This window comes from Bolinopsis microptera, chromosome 13, assembly GCF_026151205.1.
Source record: "Bolinopsis microptera isolate Bmic1 chromosome 13, MBARI_Bmic_1.0, whole genome shotgun sequence".
Taxonomy (NCBI): Eukaryota; Metazoa; Ctenophora; class Tentaculata; order Lobata; family Bolinopsidae; genus Bolinopsis; species Bolinopsis microptera.
This window is the reverse complement of record NC_087084.1, coordinates 4781872-4809730: the sequence shown is the minus strand read 5'-3', so window position 1 is coordinate 4809730 and position 27859 is coordinate 4781872. Positions and strand designations below refer to the sequence as shown.

Sequence of the window (27859 nt, the reverse complement as noted above, 5' to 3'; positions counted from 1 at the left end):
ATTAAGTGTATTACTTTATTGAGTGTTATCTTATTACTGTAGACCGATGCGCTTATGATTAAATAAAGTTATTATCCTAATCAGATCGGTTTTATATTTACCGTGCTTATGCCACCGTAATTGGATAATTGTCTAGCAAAAAAGAAAGACACCGAAACTGTGTAGAAAGTTATTAAATTAGCGGTGTAGAAAAAATATATCTTAACTTATCAAAGCTTTTTGAAAATCGATCTGAGAAGCGATAATACGAAATAAAGTGCCCTTGTTTAGAAAACAATCGTTGCCATTTTTCTTGCGGCATGGTTCACGTTAAAATTAGCGATTATATACAAGTGATTTTTGAAGAAGGACTCAGTTTTTTGTTTCAGTTCAGATATGACAATGGCTGTGTCAGTGCTAGCGTACATCCTTCCCTTCTTTTGCTCGTTTACTTTGCTTTCATCAACTGATCCCGAGGTAAGACTTATTGTTCTTTATTCGCTAAACGATATGATCAATAATTTGATTTAGAAAGTCAATTTATTGGCGATGATAGATTTAACCTTCATCAAAGCTGCTCGCTCACTTTTCGGAAATCCAGTCTTTCCAAGAAATCATTAACTTCACTTTCAACTATAATAGTAATAAGTACCTCAACAAACGAATCACGAATGAGGCCAGTAAGTTTTAGAAGCCCTAAATCCAACATGTTACAGGATTATTTGAAGAAGTACGGATACTTAGAGATAGACCCAGCGGCAGCTACAAACGGAGAAGAACATCTTAGCAGTTCTATCTTAAAGTTTCAGGTAAGCCGATTATAAATCATTGTATGTTGTACACGGCACTTTTTAAAGAAATTATTATAATTGTTGTTTAAATGCTCAATCTAGCCAACATATTTCACATATTCATTATCATAGCATTTCTATGGGGGTACCCTATGTGCGTATGTTGTCTTTCACTGTTTCACTGTTGGTGTTTTGTTTTAAATCCAGTTCCAGAAGCCATCAGAATAGAAAAGTGCGACCAATCCAGCGCCTAACTCTAGTATCAATTCATCGTCTGAGTCCATCTACGAGTCGTCTAAAACTTCTAAAAGTTCCAAAACTGCAGCTACTACAACACTTGCCCCTATATAATATAATAACTCTACAACTAATTGCTCTGCACTGATGGTCTTAACATTGTTGTCATTGTTACGGTTTCAGGCCTCACGGGGATTTGCATAGCTGGCTACAGACTTGCTGCTGATTAACAGGTTTCGTAAGACATTCCATCAGAAATCCAACTAGCACAAAAGCTTATCAAAGTTAGGGGACACACCATAGTGCAATTTTAGGTGTATTAGAAGTTTTGTTGAGTTTTAACTTTAAACAGGTATATCCTGGCAATTAAACAAATATCTCTTAAATTCTTATCAATATCATGCGCTCAACTTTTGCAGGGATTCTGGGTCTAATTTTATGAATGAAATATTGCAAATATCTACTTTTACGGTAATATAAGGGTATACCTGAGAGTGCCGACAAATGCGTCCAAAAGGGCAAAAGCGACCGATTTTTCGGATATTTAAGATTTTACCAAAGATCACGTTGTGATACCTACTGGAGGTTTTCGTGAAGTGTTTTGGTGATCACGCGTTTCCAATTTATTTCAAGTATAGCGAGAATTCTGCAAAATTGAACTGAAGCTACCTTAACTGCGCTGTGCAGTCCATACGACATCCGACAAATCTTAACAAAAGCTACCATTACCAATTTTTATGGTCTTACTGTTATATCCTGTGGAATGTGGAGATCTCAAATCACGTACTGACACTGTAAAATTTTAATAAGTTTAGATTGGAAAAGTTTTACATTAAGAAAAATGAATGTTAATGTTAGATTATGGAGCTCACGTTTCGAAAGTCTTGGTTTTTGTTAAACTGATTCGCGTTCCCAATGAAGTTCTAGCAAGAATACCATTGACCTGCAAAACTTGCGTGGTTTCTTGATATTTGAGGAGGATAGCAAATAATTTTGCAAGAGATTCTGAGGAATTTTGTGCGGTTTAACAACTATATGAATATCATTTATAGACTTTCTAGAATTACTCCTCCAAATATAGACGTGAACGAATGATTTTCACGGGCAGAAAATATTTCCTAAATCACACTGTTACTGATAAAGATATTTATCTCCAGGTAGCTTTGGAATTAACTAATTTATTTATTTTACTTATATTTATTAAACTTTATTTTCTTTTCAGGATTACCATAGTCTAAATCTAACTGGTGTATTGGACGATGAAACACTTCAAAAAATGGCCACTCCACGATGTGGGATGCCAGATTTTGAGCCTGAACAATCCACCTCAGGGTAAGTCATATAATTAACTTATTAACCGCCTTAACTGTAGGTAAAAGCGACTTCAACTGACAAGTTTTCGTTAGAACCAATCTTTAGTTCCTCCTCATGTATGTTATAAACTATCGGTTTTAGGAATTTGTAAGCCACTGACATAGCTGGCATGGCCTTGATAATTTGTCAAAGTTTTTGTATGTCTTCGATGATGCTGGCGGTTTATTTTGACATTTTCCTTGAAACCTTAAATTCCGCTTAAATTATCACTTTATTATTACATTTTCAGTGTCGTAACTATCAAATATATCATTATACTAATATATCCATTTCATCATGACAATATATTGCAGGCGCCTGAAAAGATACGCAATTGCTTCCAAATGGAGAAGAAAGGATCTCAAATACCTTATATCAAAGTACTCCGAGCAAAAAAGCCTAGCTAAATCTTCGATTGACGACATATTTTCCTCTGCCCTAGATCTGTGGCAGGATTCTGCCGACTTGACGTTTACAAAGACCCACAAAGAAAAGCATGCCGACTTAATAGTGTCGTTTGTTAAAGGGTCTCACGAGACCAACAGAACCTCTCACATGGATAAAAAGTAAGAGTTCTGAAAAATCTTTTTCTAATTTAAAAAAATGTCCACCTGCTGGCTGCTAGGGTCAAATACAAATTATATAAGACCGACCATCCAGATTGATCAGTCAATTCGCCATAGAAGAATTGTTATTGCAGTAACTTAATAAAATAATGACTTAAGTGCCGACAGAAATTGTTAAGGTATTAGAGTAGTTACCTAGATCCTGCTTTTGAAGTGCTCTGAAGTCTGATAAAAAGCGTAACTGAGTGCCACTTGAAGCTGTATTTTGACACTTCAAGTGATATTCTACCACTTCCAACTCGCTAGTCGTGCGTTTCAAGCCGATTTCAGCAGTATAATCCGATTCAGTACAGCCAGCTTGTCGATACTACTTTGATTATTTTACAATTTACTGTAAATCAAAGGCCCGCTCAAAATAAAGCTTCTGATGGTAATCGGTTTTGCTTCAATCGCTCTATTGCGAGCTTCAAACGCACTTTCTAGTTCTTCAAGCGCACTAAACCTTTAAAGGGGTTGGTCCAAGCTCTAAAAATATAAAAGATTCCGTAATAATTCGAAATGAAGGTGCGTATTAAAACACTTAACAATAATTGAAAAGCGATAATTTATCCCCTACAAGCTGTACCTGTAAATATCAATTATATGTATTATTAAACTTGCCCTTCCCCCAGATTATCATTTGATGGACCGGGTGGAGTATTAGCTCACGCTTCCTTCCCGACTGTTGGGGAAATACATTTTGATGACGACGAAAACTGGCTGTTAAATGGAGCCCAAAAAGATGGCTATGATCTCATGTGGGTGAGTAACCTTTCAATTAATTAATTATAATTATTATTTATCAATTATTTAATTATAATTATTCGTTTATCGTGAGGTTTTGAGCGGTTATCGTCACTTTGGAGACAGGGCGTGACAGGGCGTTTTTTACTTTTAATCTTTTGAATCAGATTTTTAAGCCGTGCAACATTTGCAAGTATCTGTGGCAATTTGTAGGACTGTCGTTGGAACCACTAATTAAAGTGAAAGGTTACAGGGTGTATTTTAGGTAGATAAGGTCCCATGTGTATAAGAGAATGGAAAACGTATTAAGGGTTCAAGTTCCACGTACGTACCGAGCGTCATTATCTTTCACCAAATAAGTGGATTATTAGATTTGGCTCGTGGACACGTTACCAACCATGAACCATGAATTGTGAATATAATGTTGTTTTCAAAACTCCCCTTTACTCAATTAATAAAGTGTTGAAGTACGCGGGTTTTTTCAACAAGATAAGAAAATAAGAATCTTGAATGGATGATATGATAAATCACTCTACACGACTGGACGATCACGTGACTAAGTTTAACACGTTTTCTAGATGACTCCGATTTAATGGCCAGCTCGATTATGGTGTTGTCAAATGAAGATGACGTCTGAGATCTTTTTTATGCTTTTTAAATGTTTATTTTTTCCAGGGAGCAGTGCACGAGATTGGACATGCTCTAGGATTAAAACATACTAAAGTAAAAGACAGTGTGATGAATCCTGTCTACAAGAGAGGAGTGTTTGATAAACTCGGAGATGATGATATTGAGGGAATTATTAAGCTGTACGGCACTGGTGAGTCCCTATGTTATCCTTTTTACTTTTTAGATAATTTAACTGATATGTTATCCAGGAAGTGGTTCCGATCCCCATCGGCTTTAATATGATAAAAATGTTCTTGCCTTTCAAATATTTTTACAATAACTACTGGGTCCTTATCGATTACTAGCGTAACTACCATATTCTCATATTTTGTGTTGATTATTTTGACTGCTTACTTTTGATGGTTGTTACTTTTGAAATATTTTCACTGAATTTAATTTTAAACATCTTTCAGCAACTAAAAAAGTCACAGAAGCAGTAACGACAATGGCCCCTTGGGACGCTTCAGCCAGCACCGATTTCGCTATGATGAGTTCAACTAAAGAAACTTGCATAGTTGCCGATAAAATTGATGCTGTTTTAACCATAGGTCAGTAATTTTTGTTAAGTAATTACTAATATTATGTAATTAAACGATAATAATTGTTTGATTAACAAATTGTAAGTCAAGTACGTATTGAAAGCGGACTTTATAAGGCTGCAGCCTCATAACTCTATTGGGAATTCTACCGGGAAAAACTTTAAACACAAGGAAAATTCTCAGCCAAAATGTCCCCTGTAAGAGTAAATCGAACCTGTTGACTTAAAGTGTGATTAACAACATTAAGTGTTGTCAGTTTAAATTGGCCCCTGACATCTTGGCTATGGCTTGGGTTTCTCGGAACTAGCGGTAACAGCTTTGTTGCGATTAATCAACTTCACCACATGTATTGACTATGAAAACAAAGTTTTTGTAAGAAAGTAAGAAGCATAGACGGGTCAGGCGCCAATTCAAAATTAAGGAATACGTACTTTAGTTCTACACGTACCCTAGTTCGACGGTTTGTTAAACAAAGAATTGAAACTGTTAAGTTGTATACAATCATCGTAATATAATCAGCTACATAATCATATAACATGATAACATAATCATTATTCAATCAACCCATTTCTTTTAAATACATCATTTTCAATAATTATTGTGATTGTAAATAAAAGATTTAGTTTAAGTAATTTCAACGATTTAGTGTACAAAGCTCATGATAGACGTCTTTGGAGAAGTTATGGGTGAGTCGAGACTACTCGGCCACTCGATTTTACGATTTAATTTCTATTATCTTGTGTTTGCTGTATATAGTTGATTAATAATTTTCAATAAATGAATAAAAGTAATAATAATCCATTCATATTTTCAGGTAAAGCGTTCTTCATGTTCCGAGGAGACCAAGTGTGGATGTATAACCAGCAGGACTCCATGCCCCACTATCCCGTTAAAATATCCTCCGTCTTTCCCGGGATATCCGGTCCTATCACCGCTGCCATGGCTGGTATCAACAACAAAATTTACTTCTTCAGGTAAATATGTAGTAGGTTTCTTTTGTAGAAGGCGCAAAACTACGTCCCTGTTATTATAGTAGGCTCAAACTACTGTTGCAAAACTTGATTTTTTGTTAGATTTTTAACAGAATAAAATTCTTAACAATAGTCTTAACACAAACTTCCATCGCGTAATCTTAGTTCATATTCGGCTTCTTCTTTTGTGATTGCTGGTGTGTTATAGTCTAACATTTCCAGTTTCACCCAATTCAACAAACTGCTTTGTAGATAATACAAAAACTTAACAAAATCTAAACATCATTTCACTCCACCTCTTTGACTTTAGTAATTCAGCCATTTTAAAGTCCAACATAAAGTTAAACATTTCCTCATCACTCAGGAACAAAATGCTATGGAGGTGGGACTGGGTCAGGAAGTCTGTGGATCGTGGCTTTCCTAAACATGTCAAAGATTTTGGAGGAATTCACGACAATATCGTAGCCGCTTTCAAGTATGTTTCATCATTTATCTTTTTGATATTTGCTCGGTAGGATGAAATATTTTGGAATTCCTTTCTTGCTCTTAAAACTGTTTTTTTGTCAAAACATTTGTTGCGGTGTTTGCGGTCTTATAGCGTGATAGATGGCTCTAGTAATGTTTATTGCTTTATTGCCTATACTCCTATAGTCTGATAGGACATTGAACAATAGGTTATTGAACCATCGCACCGTGAAACACACCAAACTTTTATAACACTGCCTGTTATACCTATTACCTAACATGACAACAGTTCCTAATATGGTATATGATAACATATCCAGTCACATCAACCATCACAACAAACCTTTAAAAGCAGTTAATTTATCCGCTTTAAAAATAGTTATTAAATAATGTTCTTTTAACTTCACAGTTAAAATCTCTCAGGTGGTCCCACAACAGTAAGGGTTACTTGTTCGGTAGCAACGGGAAGTACTGGAGATACGACTTCTGGAGCAATGTGAGTATTCGTATAACTTCTTCTTGTTTAGATGATATTAATAAATCATACGTGGTATAATCACTAAAAATAATTCATCGATGACAGATTGATTGACAGATTGATTTAGATTACCTGATTTATATTCATTCTCTAACGCCTTTAATTTGAGGGGGCTATTAATATTATACCTCAAAGGCTGGCCACAATAGAATTAACAGATTCACCGAGATGGCTTCAACTGAAGCCGTAATGGCACCATGTCAGTTGTATGTCAACAATAAGTATGAACAGTCTCAGATCCCTCAATTTGGTGCCATGACCTTTAAATCAGTCTATTGCGTAACACTCAAAATATTCGGATGTTAGAATGTTGGAGGCTTTAACATGGAGCGTGGGGTGATTCGGAAATTTGGAACTTACATGGGGTCTCAAAATAGAATGTGGCAGCACCGATGGGTCTCCGACGACAAATCAGGGTGCTGAAACAAAGGAAAATTTCTTAAAATTCTTTAGCAAAATTATCGGTTGTTTTCTTGAGGTTTTTGTAATCGTGATGACATGTTGTAGCTATCTCCGGGTTGCTGATACATATCTTGGTATGCGGATAAATTAACCGTGAAATATGTTTCAATGGTTTCGGGAGTCTGATATAATGGCCCGATGAACACATAAGTATTTTAGGAAAAAAGCTTTCAAATAATGTAACTAAAGCGGTCGTTTTTTCCTGATGGATTTAATGGTACATTTTGTAGCGACCTAAATTTCAGTTCGGTTTGGCAATCAAAAACATACGGTCTGGTTTGCATCTGGTTAAAAGTTCGACAAAAAAAAAGGTCTTAGCCCCAGCCATTTTTTTTCTATCAGCTCACACGCATGATAATCGATTTATTTAACAATAACAACGATTCTAATACATTTTCTTTTTCAGAGAATAGATCCTGGGTATCCCCGAACTATTAGAACCTGGAGAGGAATTCCTAACTCCCTGGACGCCATCACCTCGGCTCCTGACGGCAAAACTTACGTTTTTAAAGATAAAGTACGTGTCAAATTATATAAATTATTAACTAACTTTGTTGTAACATCAAGGAGGCACAATTTAATTTAATTCCGCTTGTTACGATTTTTAAAATCAAGAACGTGTCAATATGGTGGCTGAATCAAAATTATTAACTTATTTTGCTTCAACATTAAGGAGGCATAATATAATCAAAATAAAGTCCGCTTGTTAAACCAGTTAGTCCGTTAAGCAATAGCAAGTACTCGTTATTTTTATAGTCAAAATATCAAGTTTGAAAAGTTACTCGACATCAAAGCTGAAATCATTAGAATCATCTTGAACATTATTCCAGTTACCAGTACCACTAATCACCATATTCACACTTTTTAACCGCGACATATGTCATGGTAATTTGTAATACACCACTTTCAAATCCCCTCACTCATTCGCATTGATCAGCTACAAATAAATCTATCATGTACATGTTTTAACTTGCATTGTTGTAAAGGGTCTCTTAAAGTCTCGAATGCAGAACCTTTAATGGATTCTTTTCTATATTCTAACATGGCCACCTTTCACTGCATCGTTACTTCTCTGACCGCTTTTCTTAGACTTTCATGAATCATACAAATTTAAAATATTGCATTCTGGGGACATAGCTTAGGAGGGGACCTGTCAGTCTATAGTTACTTTAAGCTATTCAGTTGTAATTGTATAACATGACCCCGTTGGCAACTCTACAATATTTACTTATTTAAGTTATGCAGATGAGTGTCGTAGGTGAAGCTATAATTAGATATGTCATATGCATTATGCACTACTTTTTTAACACTAACAGCAATACTTTTCAATACTTTCAGTGCTATTAAAATACAAGTAATACATTTATAGTCAGTTAACATTAAACTGATTATGTTGGTTCATGCTATATTTTCGTTATTTAACCTATCCAAGTTAAAGACTATAACAAACTTCAACCCCGCAGAGTTACTGGTTGTACAGCAACAGACTCTACAGACTTCAAGGTCAGAGATACGACACTGAAAACAAGTGGCTCTCCTGTGAAGATCATAACGCTAACTTCGTGGTAAGTAAACGTCCTATCTACGTGGTTGAATAGCCGATAGCTTGTAGATATAAATTCTCCAGGGATTTTTGGCAAGTTTTATCAAGCGGCCACTGTCGTAAAGTCAACGTATGGCGGCTATAAATGAAGGCTTTTGAGATACCAACCAGTGTTTTTTGTGGTCTTTTCTCCTAATGATTATTCAGATAAAGGATCCTTTTTACAAAACTTTTGATGCAATAAATATTTGTAAACTTATCAGATCCCTATGATATTTTATATTACTACTTCGGATTTGTGTAAAGTTTGATAATGATAAATGGGATTACAAGAAATAATGATTATAACACAATATATTTTCAGTCAATGGAGGATGGTAGCGAGGAAGTGGCAGCCCTTGTTGACTCCTCATCTTCCTCTGGGCACATTGCCAGCACAATGCTTGTGTCCGTCCTTGCACTTCGTATAGTCTGAGGAAACCAGCCCTGTAGATTAAAACTCGGTCCTTCCTAGTGAGGACTTGAGGTCTGAAACTACTAAAGAAAAGAATGTGAAAATGGCGAAGAAACTGCAGGCCGGAACATTAGGAATTGAACTTTGGTGGTTGGTTTTTGTATTTGGCGAGGGATCAAACGGACAATTTAGTATCAGATTATTTATTTGATATTAATAAAACAAACGTTTTAATCAGTTTGATATGTATGCACCAATTTCCACTTCCAGTTCTACAGTTCTATTTACTTATTTAATGAATTTATAGCAATATTGCATGAGAGACCTGGTCTTCATCAATATTTCGTTTCTTTGATTTTTACAGAATTTTACTTTTATAACTTCATGCCTTTGCTAAATCCTTTGCGTACTCTTGCAAATGTTTCTTTATTTCCACAAAACATCATCATATACGTTATTAAATTTAGCGTAGATATTTGAGATAATTTCGTTTTGTGATAAGTAATTAGATAAATCTTGTTATGATTTATGTGATTTCTATTATGGGATTGAATAACACTATATCTCTAAACTTTTGTCAACCTTTTGTTAATGCTAGATAAGCCTGGGCTGAGCATGCATAGGTTACCGATAGTTCGATTACTGATACTCGACGGTGAGAAAATTCTTGGGAATTTTCATTTACTTTATATTTTGACTATTTATACATGGTTTTTGTAATACTAACATAAAATTGAGTTGTATTATATCTGTACAGTACAGTATATAATGATATTAGTATTAGTATAACAACTCTTGTGAAGTGATATTTAATTTATTTTATTTCATTTTTAATATATTGTTTTATTCGCATTCTTGAGTCCATTAATTAAGACAACTGAGGGACCAGTTGAGTATTTTTCTATTAGGCCACTAGTTACTAATACTAAGCAGTATGAATCCAAATAATGAAGCCAAATTCGTGGTGATAAAATTTAATTGTGAATACAATTATAAGAATTATACATCTGTGATCTGACACGCAAAATTGAAAAAGATGGGGGTTTGTTCACATGCACCTACAAAAATCATTGTTAATTAATTCTATGACATCATAATGCAAACGCCGTCATATACCATCTGTACGCAGCATTATTAGATTAAAAACTTAACACAATCAACAATCACATATTTCTACTCTTTTGAAGAATGTACTTTTTCCCACCGTGAAAGATAAACTCATTGTCCTCTTCATCATCAGTAAGAAAACTACTATTGTCCCCTGGGTTGGCCACTGGGTGGGTCTGATACTGTAGGATCAGACCTATGGAACTCACAACCGCCATAAAAGCAAACAGAGCATTAGCCAGCCAGAAATCTTTACCCGGTAATCCACTAAACATGGAGAAGCAGTACCACAGAAAGGACAAGAAGGTAGTCAGACTTGAGATTCCGTAAGCGACAGGGAACTTTGAGATACCGAATATTTCGTAGAGAACCATAGCGCTGACTGCACTGAAGCCTCCAAACCCGAACAGGATCATATCATAACAGGACAAGAACCAGATCTTACCCTCTTGTGCTGCAAATATCATCATGACTGAAGCAGTAAACGCTAGCAAACAGTTCAGGAGAAGCAGTTTAGGGCTGGTTCCAGTGGAGTTGGAGGACCGGGTGATGTCCAGTAAGATCCCCATGGTGAGCGACCCAACAGCTCCTGCGAAGGACCCGCTGCTGCCCACTGCTGACAGGTAGTGCTCATCAGGGATGAAAGTCTCTCCGTACGTCTTGAGACTTGATCTGGCGCATAGACCCGACACTCCAGCGAACTCAAAGGCTATGAGAGTCAGTATGAACCTTACATCAGACAGGATCTTAGAGACGGTTTCTTTGCACGCGGTGAAGAAAGGCATGATCTCCTCTTCTAAAGGTGGAGGTGAGGGGTATATTCTGTAAACTACCAGAGTGTACATCAGTAACACCGCCATACACCCACCCATGATCCAATAAAAGTCACTACACCTGTCCAGTACGTCTTGGTTATCATAGTACCATTCAAATGCTGTGGAGTTCAGCATTTCTGGTTTGATGTTCAGGGGGTTAACCACAGCTCGTTCCCAGATATGGAATATGGCGGTTGATCCGAATGCCACGCCCAGGAGAGAACCACTGACTATACCCCAGTGTGCTTTAAAGTTTCGGAGGCACCTCAGAAGAACACTGATGTTTATCGTCTGAGCAGAAAATCCTAAACAGATGGCTCCAGCGATTACAAAGCTGTAATGGAATGCAACTCCTAGAAAGATCATCATGTAACCTAGCCCAAACACCCCGGCTCCTAATGTTAAACTAATGTTAACAGGCAGTCCTGATATCATGATACCCAGTGGGTAGCCACTCATCCCATTACTAGCTGCAATTAGCAGCAGAAACAGTTTACCATCTTCCAGGGTAATGTCCGGTTTAGAGCCCCGTATCTTTACATAACTCACAAAGTATGGTATGTAGAAGTTGAAGATGAAGATAGCACCACAACATACCTCCGCAGCTAGACTTGATGTGAGAATCAGGAAACTTTGGAGGACGGTGAGTTCTCGGGGGCGGTTTGAATCTTCATCTACTAAACTGTACTGGTCGGATGGTCGGTGTGCCCGCCTCATGTACTCATTCTGTTTCTATAACCTGGTCTTTACCACGTGCAACTCCCAATATAATTACAATATAACGTTGTAAGTATGAGTTGACCCTATTTGGTGGAAATCAGCCAAATTTGCCAAAACCTGCGATCTGCGTACTATGTATCAAAACACGTTAACACAAAGACACGAGTATAATGAAGACAACACTAGTATGGACTACCGCTTTGAGATGGAAACGTTGCATAATACCGTATACCCAAACAGCTGTTGCCACAGAGAGAGGCCAGGGGTGGCTGATCGGCCAGTAGTTGTTTAATATCAGTGTCATGAGGGCTGGGTGGACCAATTGAAGTCAAGATGTGGGCCCACGTGCAAGTCACGTGGGAAAAGTAAAGGTCACGTGGGCTTGTGAGGCTATACACCTGAATGTACCTCATTAAGCTATGTTTGGTATAATTCGAGACCAAGAGCAAGTGAGCGTTATTATATTCGGGATATTTGGATGTGGTGGACACACAAAAGGGCTATCAGACAGCATAATAACCAATTGTTATTATCGGGCAGGATCTTGTCTGTGTCAATATGTCATTTGTTGACAATCATGATTGCGATAATTCTATAAGTATAATTGTAATTAGATTGCTGGAGTTGGACAGCATCCAGAATGGCACACGGACTTAAGTTCAACAAGTATTACAGTTCGACACGCACCCTAAAGTTCGATTCTGTCGAACTAGAGTACGCTACATGGACTTTATTTTGTACTTCTGTTTAGGGCCTGTCGTGATATCATGGATCGCTTAGGTTCCACCAGGATCTGGTAGTCCTCATAATTCTGCGGCCTCTATGTGTCGTCATCTCGCACAACTCTTTAAGAATCTTGTGGATTTGGCATGTGAAAATTTGCAGCCTTCCAGACATTGATTGGGTTAACGAGGTGTCGTACGTCACCTCAAGATCGGGTGACAGGGGGCTGACCAGGCCAGAACCCAATTGATTGGGCCTGAGGTCACGTGATTATGAGCCTGAGGTCACGTGACTATGACGTCACCAGACCTTCCTCTCCGTTTCCCGCTCATTGGACCAGGTGAGCTTGCATGCATGTGAATGTGGGTGTAAGTATAGCTGTACTGTAGTTTATACCTAATTAAACCCCTATAGAAACCGACAATTCTAGAAAGCTAGAAATTTACCAAAATATCGTCATTGTTTTAAATTTATTTTGATGACCATTCCTGACCTAAAATCGCACGAGAAATCGATTAAACTTAGTTTCAGAACTCAACAATGCTTCCTTATGCCTCAAAATCCATGTTTTATCGATACAATCAACATATCGATCCTGTAGTTCAACTTATTACTTAAAGGGTTCAAGTATAGTTACGCGGTAGACAAACTAAAACAAAATTGTAGGTTTATAACCTACCAGGACGTGTGCCGAGTTAAGCTCGAGTCGAAGGTAATATTTGGAACAAATGTTTTACGAGTACCACCCGTTAAAAACAAAACACCAGTTTAATTGTCCTTTTGTCTGAACCATATGGTTAAGTGTTAGCTGTATACAATACGTCAAAAAATCATATCAACGAATCGTATCAAAGTCCATCATCAGTTAGTAACAGTAAGCTACAGACGTTTTTTGTGACAATACAAGAAATAATGGATGAGCTCCTACTTGTGAGCCACTTAGGAAATACAATATATCTGATTTATTGTAATTTCACTTCTTCTGCTTTTTCGTTTGCTGTCTGTGCTCTGCGACAGCAATTTGTTGCCCAGATTTCCTATCCTCCCATACCACCTTCTTACCACAGGTTGACATAAGCGCCACTTGCCTCTCAACAGCTTGGTTGTTGTTAACAAATGCTGTTTTGAGAGGCATTCTTATAAATGATATAATAGCGGCTCTCGTCAGACCACGTAGCAAGGGGGGTAGGGTTACCCGAGCATACTCCTTCTTTGCTGAGGATAATTGTGTTATTTTGTATTTACATCATGTACTGAGCCTGAAGAAACTATAACCTAACTCGAACACGTTAGTTCTAGTAGTAGTATAATAATATGTCGAATGAATGATTGATTAAGCTGATCGTTAACATATGACAAATATTATGGAAAAAAGTATCTTTGATAATAATAATTATTACCGACTCCCGTTTTAAACCACCATCCACAAGAATCCTCCTTGTAGATGGGGAACTCAGTGAACTTCCTTGCGGTCATGTCCAAGTATGGCTTGTAAAAAACCCTCACACGTCGGGAGGGTGGCACCTTCTCCTCCCAGTCAAGGATTTTCAGACAATCGGCCACACCCTCCCTCCGCACATCTTGTTCATCATCGGCTGAAATTCATCATTCAATCAAATTTAAAAGATTTTATAGAAATGAATAATATATCCCAATTACTTAAACTGATAAAGTGCTACGTAGGACACATTATGAAACATCATTTAAAGGCTGTGTTATGGTGTTAAATAAATACCTAGTTTAGCGAGAATGACTGATTCAGGGTGTCCGAAATAGCAGTCATGTCACGAAGAATATTAGTCATCGTGACATTTCTGATGCCATGCCTCATCATGGATCCAGTGACCATATCGACAGCAGGGTTAATCTCCAACTCCCTTCTTGCGTAATTTAGCAGCCTTTTTTAGCGTAATCTTAATTAAAACTGCTGCCATTGGTCGATGTATTCTATCAGTAGAATAAGCTGTTGCAATTGGCCACACATTGTTAACTAATGCACCCTACTAACGCGTGTCTTACTCCGCAAAACCATCCAAAAGCTATACACTAATCCTACCTAATCTTACACTCAGCTCTTATGGCTATTCTACACTCATACTAGAACATTCTAAAAGATCGATTATTACGCTAAAACCCTGCTGTGTACAGCTTATTGGCCACTGTGTATGTGCTCGTAGTCATATAATATATATGTGTGAAAAGATGCCGATAATACTTCCAGATTATTTCTCGAATAAATTCATAAATAACCTTATAAAATAAAACATTATATTAATATAAAAAGTAGTTGTCTTTTCCATTTATACTGTACCAATCGCCGACTCACGAAAATTGAAATAACAGACACTTTAAAAAGCTGCCCAACTGAAATTGCACAAATTGCAATACAACTGCCACATAATTTAACTTGCCAGTGATTTAGTCTTATGGGAACCTACGCACGGTAGAGCACAGCAAGGCCGACCAAGACAAAGCTACTTGTCTATGTTACTGAAGGAAGTTGGGACAAACTCTAAAGAGGAACTGCGAACCCTGATGCGGGACAGGGATATATGGAGGGGGTTTTCTGGCGTAGATCGGACTTAGCTCCGACATAGTAGTAGTAGTAGTAGTAGTAAGTTTATTTAACGGGTGATACTCTTAAAATATTTGTTCCAAATATTACCTTCGACTCGAGCTTAACTCGGCACACGTCCTGGTAGGTTATAAACCTACAATTTTGTTTTAGTTTGTCTACCGCGTAACTATACTTGAACCCTTTAAGTAATAAGTTGAACTACAGGATCGATATGTTGATTGTATCGATAAAACATGGATTTTGAGGCATAAGGAAGCATTGTTGAGTTCTGAAACTAAGTTTAATCGATTTCTCGTGCGATTTTAGGTCAGGAATGGTCTTCAAAATAAATTTAAAACAATGACGATATTTTAGTAAATTTCTAGCTTTCTGCCAGAAAATAAATTGTCGGTTTCTATAGGGGTTTAATTAGGTATAAACTACAGTACAGCTATACTTACACCCACATTCACATGCATGCAAGCTCACCTGGTCCAATGAGCGGGAAACGGAGAGGAAGGTCTGGTGACGTCATAGTCACGTGACCTCAGGCTCATAATCACGTGACCTCAGGCCCAATCAATTGGGTTCTGGCCTGGTCAGCCCCCTGTCACCCGATCTTGAGGTGACGTACGACACCTCGTTAACCCAATCAATGTCTGGAAGGCTGCAAATTTTCACATGCCAAATCCACAAGATTCTTAAAGAGTTGTGCGAGATGACGACACATAGAGGCCGCAGAATTATGAGGACTACCAGATCCTGGTGGAACCTAAGCGATCCATGATATCACGACAGGCCCTAACTTCTGTTATATAGCTGAAGTTCGAAAGGGGTGATTAATGGCGAACTTTAGTTGTTGAATTATAGCCTAAGTCATAAGTGTCGAACTAGAATAATTTTTCGCCCAAAAGTCCAAAGTATAATAGGTAACGTGCAATTAATACTTTTGATGAGTGATCGTGTATACAGAAAAAAATAAATATACCCAAAAATAATATATACCCACGCTTCAAGTGAAACTCTGAGACGGACACCATGATGAATTGGAACAGTCTCCAGTTGATTTTTTTACGCTTCATAAAATTATACTAAAGTTCTAAGACATATGGCTATGCAGTGCTGTTCCAATATATAATACAAACCATAACCGTTAAAAGCTGTATTTTATTAGGCATTTATCTTTTCTTTCGACGATTTAGCAGCTAAGTTCCTGCTCTTGAAGACACAATCTGGATGAGTCATTGCAGGGCCTAAGAAATATTTTGCACCAGTATTTTGTCGAGCTGAACATCTTGCACCCTTTGAACAGTATGCACTCTAGTTCGACACGTACTGTAGTTCGACAAACCCTAAGGTTCGACTCTGTCGAACTAAAGTGCGCTACCTGGACTCAAGTTCGACACGTACTAAAGTTCGACAAGAGAATTACTGACGAACTAGAGTTTTGCAACGATCCTTTACGAGCTTGAAATATAATTATATTCGTTTGTTTGTTTTACACTTGTTTCATGCTGTTCAACTATGTGTGAATGTAATCTCTGTAATCCATATCTATGAACATTTAATCGACCCCCGACTCAATTGTTAGTTAGCAGAATCGTAGACTTAGCGGAGAAATAAAAGACTATCGTGGTAACTCATACTCCGTTTTAATTTTATAGCTCTAGATTGTAGACTAGACAGTAGAGTACGATATATCAAGGTCAAAAGGAAATCGCGGCATGTGCGGAATCGCGATTTTTACAGAATCGTAATTAGCTTGGTACGACGAATCTATTATAGCGAGCCCATGTTGATCTATCCCACTTCAAATATAAATAACACCCGTTATTTAGATTGCCTAACCCTAACCCTAACGTTTTCTTGGGTAAATTTCTATTGATCCCGTTTGATGCAACAAGGAAAAGGCTTTTAATCAGGAAAGGAATTATTCAACGTTTCAATGTGACATCGTATTCATGATCTCAAATTGTTTGTTATATAGTAGTGTTGAACGTAATAAAACCTTACTCTAATAGTAATAACCCGCCTAACCTTAACCCTAGTCAGTATCACTAATTTCAATGATTAAACTGGGGGTGGGCCCATTTTATTTTTAGTGTTTCTCATTGCTCTATCCAGAGCCCTTGCGCTTGCAGTGGCGCCCACACTCCACAGTGGCGCGAAAGCACATGGTTAGGTGAATGTTTCTCAAAACGAATGAGTTTCAAACATAACAGTTCCGATCCAGATAAACCTATTATTTACAACATGGGCAAATTTATCTAGCTTGCTAGATAGACGCTAGTTTTGAGTTTATTGCCTGCTCCTCTCGTCGCGTATATTATATGCAAGAAGCTTTGACACTTGACGGATAATACTCGTCTAAATTTCTTCGAAGCTAGTATAGCATATAGTAGTAGTATTATAGTAGTACTAGTAGTACTAGTAGTAGTAGCGTGCGCCGAGTTAGTCCATTAACAATGGACAAGCACTCTCGGTCCCTGTCCCTAGGCCTAATAATAATAATAAACTTAGGGGCCATCTACTTAGCTTAGGACGTCCGGCAAATAGGGAGGGGGTGGTTTTGGAATTTCGGACAAATCCGGACTAGGGGGAGGGGGTGGTTTCTGAAAATCCGGACGTCCGGAAATTTTGGCAGAAGTAACGAAAAAGTCCCATTAATTTCAACTCTTTGACACTAATTTAAATTACTCAATTTGACCAAAACCCATAATTATGGGTAGAGTGGACCGCAATAAGCTTTATTACAATTCGTAAACCGTGAATGAATGGGAAAAGCGAGCGGCCGATTTCATTCTCGGTATCAATTTGCATTTGCGGACGGTTATTCAAATTTAATTAATATCTTTTGTTTGAAAAAGAGAGACACTGGTTTTGGTCAAATATTACTATAAGTTATAACTATAGTGAATAGATTCCAAACACAAGGAAATTTTCCTTTTGGTTGGTAATATACTCAATGATGGAAGTATAGTGTATTGGCTATGCCCCGCTTACTAGTTTAGCTCTTTCTAGTCCCCTGCTACACGGCATGTAAACAGGGATTGGCTAGTTAGAGGCGGTCCGTGTAGGCCTTACACAGTTTATACACCCATCCGGTGTGCGAACACGGGAAAGTTCATCATCATGAGAATCTGCAATCTTAGGCATCATGAAGAAGTGTCTGTTCAAAGTATGCTGCGAGCAGTTTAGAGCTTACAACTACTCAGTAAGTCAGTACACGCTCAACCATCCAGGCACCAAGTTGTAACGTAACAACTAGGCAAAATTTGTGGACACCTTTGAGCACTTAAAAAGAAGCTTTCCGAAAAATTTGGAGCATATCCAATCATCAGACATTAAGTTAATTCTCAAATTAGCTGCTTTTCTGGCTCCAAAATCCGCGCATCATTAAATATGGCACTATGACGGAACTCACTGATCATTCCAAATAAGTATAACAAATTTTATGGTACAACATTTTTAAAAATCCGACCAAGTTTAATTTTATCTCCTTTCATGTCCTACTCACAACTCAGGCAGGACAATTATAGCCATATAACTGAAACCGGGGGACTCCCCTCAGTGTTATTTGCTGAACTGTACCCAGTGTATCGATAACACTTACATTGTTAGACACCATGCAAAAACATTATTTTAGTACGTTGTTTTACAAAGATAGCATAACTACAGTAAATTCTTTGACAGGCAGGACAGAGAGATATTTCGTCATCATAGTTGTTGAGTGCTTATGAATCTACCTTAAGGTTTTTTAGTAGACCAAACAGACAGTTGTTACTGTAGATAGGTTCCGACAAAAAAGTGCTGCGGCCCGCCCACTCGCCTAGTCACTTATATATATATTTAATACTTTCAACACTACTATATAACAAATAATTTGAGAATTGATGTTAATAAATCAAAATGATGCGAAGAATTACGAGGATTTAGTAAAAACTGTTGAATAACTTTAACTATGAGTATGTCTACTAAATGATACATAGGGCTCAAGAAGGACAATAACCATGTTTCCCCCTCAAGTTGTTGAGGTCACAAAACAACGTACCGGGCACTCTATCGTGTAATTTTCAATATACATGTACTCCATAAAAGCAAAAAGAATTGAGTGATCTATATAATCATGTGTTTATACACCCATTCGGTGTGCGTATACGAGAAAGTTCATCATCATGAGAATCTGCAATCTTAGGCATCATGAAGAAGTGTCTGTTCAAAGTATGCTGCGAGCAGTTTAGAGCTTACAACTACTCAGTAAGTCAGTACACGCTCAACCATCCAGGCACCAAGTTGTAACGTAACAACTAGGCAAAATTTGTGGACACCTTTGAGCACTTAAAAAGAAGCTTTCCGAAAAATTTGGAGCATATCCAATCATCAGACATTAAGTTAATTCTCAAATTAGCTGCTTTTCTGGCTCCAAAATCCGCGCATCATTAAATATGGCACTATGACGGAACTCACTGATCATTCCAAATAAGTATAACAAATTTTATGGTACAACATTTTTAAAAATCCGACCAAGTTTAATTTTATCTCCTTTCATGTCCTGCTCACAACTCAGGCAGGACAATTATAGCCATATAACTGAAACCGGGGGACTCCCCTCTGTGTTATTTGCTGAACTGTACCCAGTGTACCGATTACACTTACATTGTTAGACACCATGCAAAAACATTATTTTAGTACGTTGTTTTACAAAAATAGCATAACTGCAGTAAATTCTTTGACAGGCAGGACAGAGAGATATTTCGTCATCATAGTTGTTGAGTGCTTATGAATCTACCTCAAGGTTTCTTAGTAGACCAAACAGATAGTTGTTACTGTAGATAGGTTCCGACAACAAGAGTGCTGCGGCCCGCCCTCTCGCCTAGTCACTTATATATATATTTAATACTTTCAACACTACTATATAACAAATAATTTGAGAATTGATGTTGATAAATCAAAATGATGCGAAGAATTACGAGGATTTAGTCAAAACCGTTGAATAACTATGTCTACTAAATGATACATCTATGTATCATTTAGTAGACATAGTTATTCAACGGTTTTGAATAGGGCTTAAGAAGGACAATAACCATGTTTCCCCCTCAAGTTGTTGAGGTCACAAAACAACGTACCGGGCACTCTATCGTGTAATTTTCAATATAAATGTACTCCATAAAAGCAAAAAGAATTGAGTGATCTATATAATCATGTGTTTATACACCCATTCGGTGTGCAAATACTGGAACGTTCATCATCATGAGAATCTGCAATCTTAGGCATCATGAAGAAGTGTCTGTTCAAAGTATGCTGCGAGCAGTTTAGAGCTTACAACTACTCAGTAAGTCAGTACACCCTCAACCATCCAGGCACCAAGTTGTAACGTTACAACTAGGCAACATTTTTGGACACTTTTGAGCATTTAAAAAGAAGCTTTCCGAAAAATTTGGAGCATATCCAATCATCAGACATTAAGTTAATGCTCAAATTAGCTGCTGTTTTGGCTCCAAAAACCGCGCATCATTAAATATGGCATTATGACGGAACTCACTGATCATTCCAAATAAGTATAACAAATTTTATGGTACAACATTTTTAAAAATCCGACCAAGTTTAATTTTATCTCCTTTCATGTCCTACTCACAACTCAGGCAGGACAATTATAGCCATATAACTGAAACCGGGGGACTCCCCTCAGTGTTATTTGCTGAACTGTACCCAGTGTATCGATAACACTTACATTGTTAGACACCATGCAAAAACATTATTTTAGTACGTTGTTTTACAAAGATAGCATAACTACAGTAAATTCTTTGACAGGCAGGACAGAGAGATATTTCGTCATCATAGTTGTTGAGTGCTTATGAATCTACCTTAAGGTTTTTTAGTAGACCAAACAGACAGTTGTTACTGTAGATAGGTTCCGACAAAAAAGTGCTGCGGCCCGCCCACTCGCCTAGTCACTTATATATATATTTAATACTTTCAACACTACTATATAACAAATAATTTGAGAATTGATGTTAATAAATCAAAATGATGCGAAGAATTACGAGGATTTAGTAAAAACTGTTGAATAACTTTAACTATGAGTATGTCTACTAAATGATACATAGGGCTCAAGAAGGACAATAACCATGTTTCCCCCTCAAGTTGTTGAGGTCACAAAACAACGTACCGGGCACTCTATCGTGTAATTTTCAATATACATGTACTCCATAAAAGCAAAAAGAATTGAGTGATCTATATAATCATGTGTTTATACACCCATTCGGTGTGCGTATACGAGAAAGTTCATCATCATGAGAATCTGCAATCTTAGGCATCATGAAGAAGTGTCTGTTCAAAGTATGCTGCGAGCAGTTTAGAGCTTACAACTACTCAGTAAGTCAGTACACCCTCAACCATCCAGGCACCAAGTTGTAACGTTACAACTAGGCAACATTTTTGGACACTTTTGAGCATTTAAAAAGAAGCTTTCCGAAAAATTTGGAGCATATCCAATCATCAGACATTAAGTTAATTCTCAAATTAGCTGCTTTTCTGGCTCCAAAATCCGCGCATCATTAAATATGGCACTATGACGGAACTCACTGATCATTCCAAATAAGTATAACAAATTTTATGGTACAACATTTTTAAAAATCCGACCAAGTTTAATTTTATCTCCTTTCATGTCCTACTCACAACTCAGGCAGGACAATTATAGCCATATAACTGAAACCGGGGGACTCCCCTCTGTGTTATTTGCTGAACTGTACCCAGTGTACCGATTACACTTACATTGTTAGACACCATGCAAAAACATTATTTCAGTACGTTGTTTTACAAAGATAGCATAACTGCAGTAAATTCTTTGACAGGCAGGACAGAGAGATATTTCGTCATCATAGTTGTTGAGTGCTTATGAATCTACCTCAAGGTTTCTTAGTAGACCAAACAGATAGTTGTTACTGTAGATAGGTTCCGACAACAAGAGTGCTGCGGCCCGCCCTCTCGCCTAGTCACTTATATATATATTTAATACTTTCAACACTACTATATAACAAATAATTTGAGAATTGATGTTGATAAATCAAAATGATGCGAAGAATTACGAGGATTTAGTCAAAACCGTTGAATAACTATGTCTACTAAATGATACATCTATGTATCATTTAGTAGACATAGTTATTCAACGGTTTTGAATAGGGCTTAAGAAGGACAATAACCATGTTTCCCCCTCAAGTTGTTGAGGTCACAAAACAACGTACCGGGCACTCTATCGTGTAATTTTCAATATACATGTACTCCATAAAAGCAAAAAGAATTGAGTGATCTATATAATCATGTGTTTATACACCCATTCGGTGTGCGTATACGAGAAAGTTCATCATCATGAGAATCTGCAATCTTAGGCATCATGAAGAAGTGTCTGTTCAAAGTATGCTGCGAGCAGTTTAGAGCTTACAACTACTCAGTAAGTCAGTACACCCTCAACCATCCAGGCACCAAGTTGTAACGTTACAACTAGGCAACATTTTTGGACACTTTTGAGCATTTAAAAAGAAGCTTTCCGAAAAATTTGGAGCATATCCAATCATCAGACATTAAGTTAATGCTCAAATTAGCTGCTGTTTTGGCTCCAAAAACCGCGCATCATTAAATATGGCATTATGACGGAACTCACTGATCATTCCAAATAAGTATAACAAATTTTATGGTACAACATTTTTAAAAATACGACCAAGTTTAATTTTATCTCCTTTCATGTCCTACTCACAACTCAGGCAGGACAATTATAGCCATATAACTGAAACCGGGGGACTCCCCTCAGTGTTATTTGCTGAACTGTACCCAGTGTACCGATTACACTTACATTGTTAGACACCATGCAAAAACATTATTTTAGTACCTTGTTTTACAAAGATAGCATAACTACAGTAAATTCTTTGACAGGCAGGACAGCGAGATACTTCGTCATCATAGTTGTTGAGTGCTTATGAATCTACCTTAAGGTTTTTTAGTAGACCAAACAGACAGTTGTTACTGTAGATAGGTTCCGACAAAAAAAAGTGCTGTGGCCCGCCCACTCGCCAAGTCACTTATATATATATTTAATACTTTCAACACTACTATATAACAAATAATTTGAGAATTGATGTTAATAAATGATGCGAAGAATTACGAGGATCTAGTCAAAAGTCAAAACAGCTTTTTTATTGTGTAGAAGTTCAGCAATGAAATATATATATGTATAAGTCAAACCTGCCTAAGCTAGAGAGCCATGGCAGGGCCAGCAAGCAAGGCCCGAACCAAAACACACTGAGCCGACTGGGTATAAAAATAACAATATGGAAAAATAGTAACCATAATAAAAGTATAAAGATAGTAAAGGAGGGACCGAAGAGTGTTCCTGTATGTTGGGTGTTCTTCTTTTCTTCTTTATTGAGGGTGGGCGTGGATATCCAGTCTTCATTTTTTAAAGGTACGTTTTTATCTTGTGGACGTATTAAGTCCTGTGTATTGAAGAAGTTAATGGGATCAATATTTAAAAAAATTGAATGCAAGTCATTGATATAATATGTTCTATGAGCGATAATCATGGTGAGTCGGGTAGTCACTTTTTAGACTCCGCCGAATAACTATGTCTTCTAAATGATACAAAGGGCTTAAGAAGGACAATAACCATGTTTCCCCCTCAAGTTGTTGAGGTCACAAAACAACGTACCGGGCACTCTATCGTGTAATTTTCAATATAAATGTACTCCATAAAAGCAAAAAGAATTGAGTGATCTATATAATCATGTGTTTATACACCCATTCGGTGTGCAAATACTGGAACGTTCATCATCATGAGAATCTGCAATCTTAGGCATCATGAAGAAGTGTCTGTTCAAAGTATGCTGCGAGCAGTTTAGAGCTTACAACTACTCAGTAAGTCAGTACACCCTCAACCATCCAGGCACCAAGTTGTAACGTTACAACTAGGCAACATTTTTGGACACCTTTGAGCATTTAAAAAGAAGCTTTCCGAAAAATTTGGAGCATATCCAATCATCAGACATTAAGTTAATGCTCAAATTAGCTGCTGTTTTGGCTCCAAAAACCGCGCATCATTAAATATGGCATTATGACGGAACTCACTGATCATTCCAAATAAGTATAACAAATTTTATGGTACAACATTTTTAAAAATACGACCAAGTTTAATTTTATCTCCTTTCATGTCCTACTCACAACTCAGGCAGGACAATTATAGCCATATAACTGAAACCGGGGGACTCCCCTCAGTGTTATTTGCTGAACTGTACCCAGTGTACCGATTACACTTACATTGTTAGACACCATGCAAAAACATTATTTTAGTACGTTGTTTTACAAAGATAGCATAACTGCAGTAAATTCTTTGACAGGCAGGACAGAGAGATATTTCGTCATCATAGTTGTTGAGTGCTTATGAATCTACCTCAAGGTTTCTTAGTAGACCAAACAGATAGTTGTTACTGTAGATAGGTTCCGACAACAAGAGTGCTGCGGCCCGCCCTCTCGCCTAGTCACTTATATATATATTTAATACTTTCAACACTACTATATAACAAATAATTTGAGAATTGATGTTGATAAATCAAAATGATGCGAAGAATTACGAGGATTTAGTCAAAACCGTTGAATAACTATGTCTACTAAATGATACATCTATGTATCATTTAGTAGACATAGTTATTCAACGGTTTTGAATAGGGCTTAAGAAGGACAATAACCATGTTTCCCCCTCAAGTTGTTGAGGTCACAAAACAACGTACCGGGCACTCTATCGTGTAATTTTCAATATAAATGTACTCCATAAAAGCAAAAAGAATTGAGTGATCTATATAATCATGTGTTTATACACCCATTCGGTGTGCAAATACTGGAACGTTCATCATCATGAGAATCTGCAATCTTAGGCATCATGAAGAAGTGTCTGTTCAAAGTATGCTGCGAGCAGTTTAGAGCTTACAACTACTCAGTAAGTCAGTACACCCTCAACCATCCAGGCACCAAGTTGTAACGTTACAACTAGGCAACATTTTTGGACACCTTTGAGCACTTAAAAAGAAGCTTTCCGAAAAATTTGGAGCATATCCAATCATCAGACATTAAGTTAATGCTCAAATTAGCTGCTGTTTTGGCTCCAAAAACCGCGCATCATTAAATATGGCATTATGACGGAACTCACTGATCATTCCAAATAAGTATAACAAATTTTATGGTACAACATTTTTAAAAATACGACCAAGTTTAATTTTATCTCCTTTCATGTCCTACTCACAACTCAGGCAGGACAATTATAGCCATATAACTGAAACCGGGGGACTCCCCTCAGTGTTATTTGCTGAACTGTACCCAGTGTACCGATTACACTTACATTGTTAGACACCATGCAAAAACATTATTTTAGTACGTTGTTTTACAAAGATAGCATAACTGCAGTAAATTCTTTGACAGGCAGGACAGAGAGATATTTCGTCATCATAGTTGTTGAGTGCTTATGAATCTACCTCAAGGTTTCTTAGTAGACCAAACAGACAGTTGTTACTGTAGATAGGTTCCGACAAAAAAAAGTGCTGTGGCCCGCCCACTCGCCAAGTCACTTATATATATATTTAATACTTTCAACACTACTATATAACAAATAATTTGAGAATTGATGTTAATAAATGATGCGAAGAATTACGAGGATCTAGTCAAAAGTCAAAACAGTTTTTTTTATTGTGTAGAAGTTCAGCAATGAAATATATATATGTATAAGTCAAACCTGCCTAAGCTAGAGAGCCATGGCAGGGCCAGCAAGCAAGGCCCGAACCAAAACACACTGAGCCGACTGGGTATAAAAATAACAATATGGAAAAATAGTAACCATAATAAAAGTATAAAGATAGTAAAGGAGGGACCGAAGAGTGTTCCTGTATGTTGGGTGTTCTTCTTTTCTTCTTTATTGAGGGTGGGCGTGGATATCCAGTCTTCATTTTTTAAAGGTACGTTTTTATCTTGTGGACGTATTAAGTCCTGTGTATTGAAGAAGTTAATGGGATCAATATTTAAAAAAATTGAATGCAAGTCATTGATATAATATGTTCTATGAGCGATAATCATGGTGAGTCGGGTAGTCACTTTTTAGACTCCGCCGAATAACTATGTCTTCTAAATGATACAAAGGGCTTAAGAAGGACAATAACCATGTTTCCCCCTCAAGTTGTTGAGGTCACAAAACAACGTACCGGGCACTCTATCGTGTAATTTTCAATATACATGTACTCCATAAAAGCAAAAAGAATTGAGTGATCTATATAATGATGTGTTTATACACCCATTCGGTGTGCGAATAAGGGAATGTTCATCATCATGAGAATCTGCAATCTTAGGCATCACGAAGAAGTGTCTGTTCAAAGTATGCTGCGAGCAGTTTAGAGCTTACAACTACTCAGTAAGTCAGTACACCCTCAACCATCCAGGCACCAAGTTGTAACGTTACAACTAGGCAACATTTTTGGACACCTTTGAGCATTTAAAAAGAAGCTTTCCGAAAAATTTGGAGCATATCCAATCATCAGACATTAAGTTAATTCTCATATTAGCTGCTGTTTTGGCTCCAAAATCCGCGCATCATTAAATATGGCACTATGACGGAACTCACTGATCATTCCAAATAAGTATAACAAATTTTATGGTACAACATTTTTAAAAATCCGACCAAGTTTAATTTTATCTCCTTTCATGTCCTGCTCACAACTCAGGCAGGACAATTATAGCCATATTAATGAAACCGGGGGACTCCCCTCTGTGTTATTTGCTGAACTGTACCCAGTGTACCGATTACACTTACATTGTTAGACACCATGCAAAAACATTATTTTAGTACGTTGTTTTACAAAGATAACATAACTACAGTAAGTTCTTTGACAGGCAGGACAGCGAGATACTTCGTCATCATAGTTGTTGAGTGCTTATGAATCTACCTCAAGGTTTCTTAGTAGACCAAACAGACAGTTGTTACTGTAGATAGGTTCCGACAAAAAAAAGTGCTGTGGCCCGCCCACTCGCCAAGTCACTTATATATATATTTAATACTTTCAACACTACTATATAACAAATAATTTGAGAATTGATGTTAATAAATGATGCGAAGAATTACGAGGATCTAGTCAAAAGTCAAAACAGCTTTTTTATTGTGTAGAAGTTCAGCAATGAAATATATATATGTATAAGTCAAACCTGCCTAAGCTAGAGAGCCATGGCAGGGCCAGCAAGCAAGGCCCGAACCAAAACACACTGAGCCGACTGGGTATAAAAATAACAATATGGAAAAATAGTAACCATAATAAAAGTATAAAGATAGTAAAGGAGGGACCGAAGAGTGTTCCTGTATGTTGGGTGTTCTTCTTTTCTTCTTTATTGAGGGTGGGCGTGGATATCCAGTCTTCATTTTTTAAAGGTACGTTTTTATCTTGTGGACGTATTAAGTCCTGTGTATTGAAGAAGTTAATGGGATCAATATTTAAAAAAATTGAATGCAAGTCATTGATATAATATGTTCTATGAGCGATAATCATGGTGAGTCGGGTAGTCACTTT

The 27859-nt window shown here is 37.2% G+C and overlaps 3 protein-coding genes across 3 annotated transcripts in view; 2 read left to right on the top strand and 1 right to left on the bottom strand.

The window, feature by feature from the left end:
• The window catches only part of LOC134825063 (LIM/homeobox protein Lhx3-like), a 667636-nt gene that overhangs the window by 112409 nt on the left and 527368 nt on the right, over positions 1-27859 (top strand). The window lies entirely within an intron of this gene.
• Positions 369-10184, top strand: LOC134825231 (matrix metalloproteinase-14-like). Its single transcript, XM_063837380.1, has 13 exons — positions 369-456; positions 696-788; positions 2230-2339; positions 2675-2926; positions 3598-3727; positions 4385-4529; positions 4792-4926; positions 5732-5891; positions 6253-6363; positions 6777-6849; positions 7760-7870; positions 8817-8918; positions 9261-10184. The coding sequence occupies exons 1-13, from the start codon at positions 376-378 to the stop codon at positions 9369-9371; spliced, it is 1614 nt and encodes a 537-aa protein (XP_063693450.1). The 5' UTR covers positions 369-375; the 3' UTR covers positions 9372-10184.
• On the bottom strand, positions 10514-11989 carry LOC134825489 (uncharacterized). Its single transcript, XM_063837705.1, has one exon. It carries the CDS (start codon positions 11987-11989, stop codon positions 10514-10516), a length of 1476 nt encoding a protein of 491 aa, XP_063693775.1.

Excerpts from the sequence above, each read along its gene's own strand:
- LOC134825489 (XM_063837705.1), bottom strand. The coding sequence starts at position 11,989 with ATGAGGCGGGCACACCGACCATCCGACCAGTACAGTTTAGTAGATGAA.
- LOC134825231 (XM_063837380.1), top strand. The coding sequence starts at position 376 with ATGACAATGGCTGTGTCAGTGCTAGCGTACATCCTTCCCTTCTTTTGC. Across the intron at positions 2,340-2,674 it reads CCTGAACAATCCACCTCAGG|GCGCCTGAAAAGATACGCAA; the intron begins GTAAGTCATATA and ends AATATATTGCAG. Across the intron at positions 6,364-6,776 it reads AATATCGTAGCCGCTTTCAA|GTGGTCCCACAACAGTAAGG; the intron begins GTATGTTTCATC and ends AAAATCTCTCAG.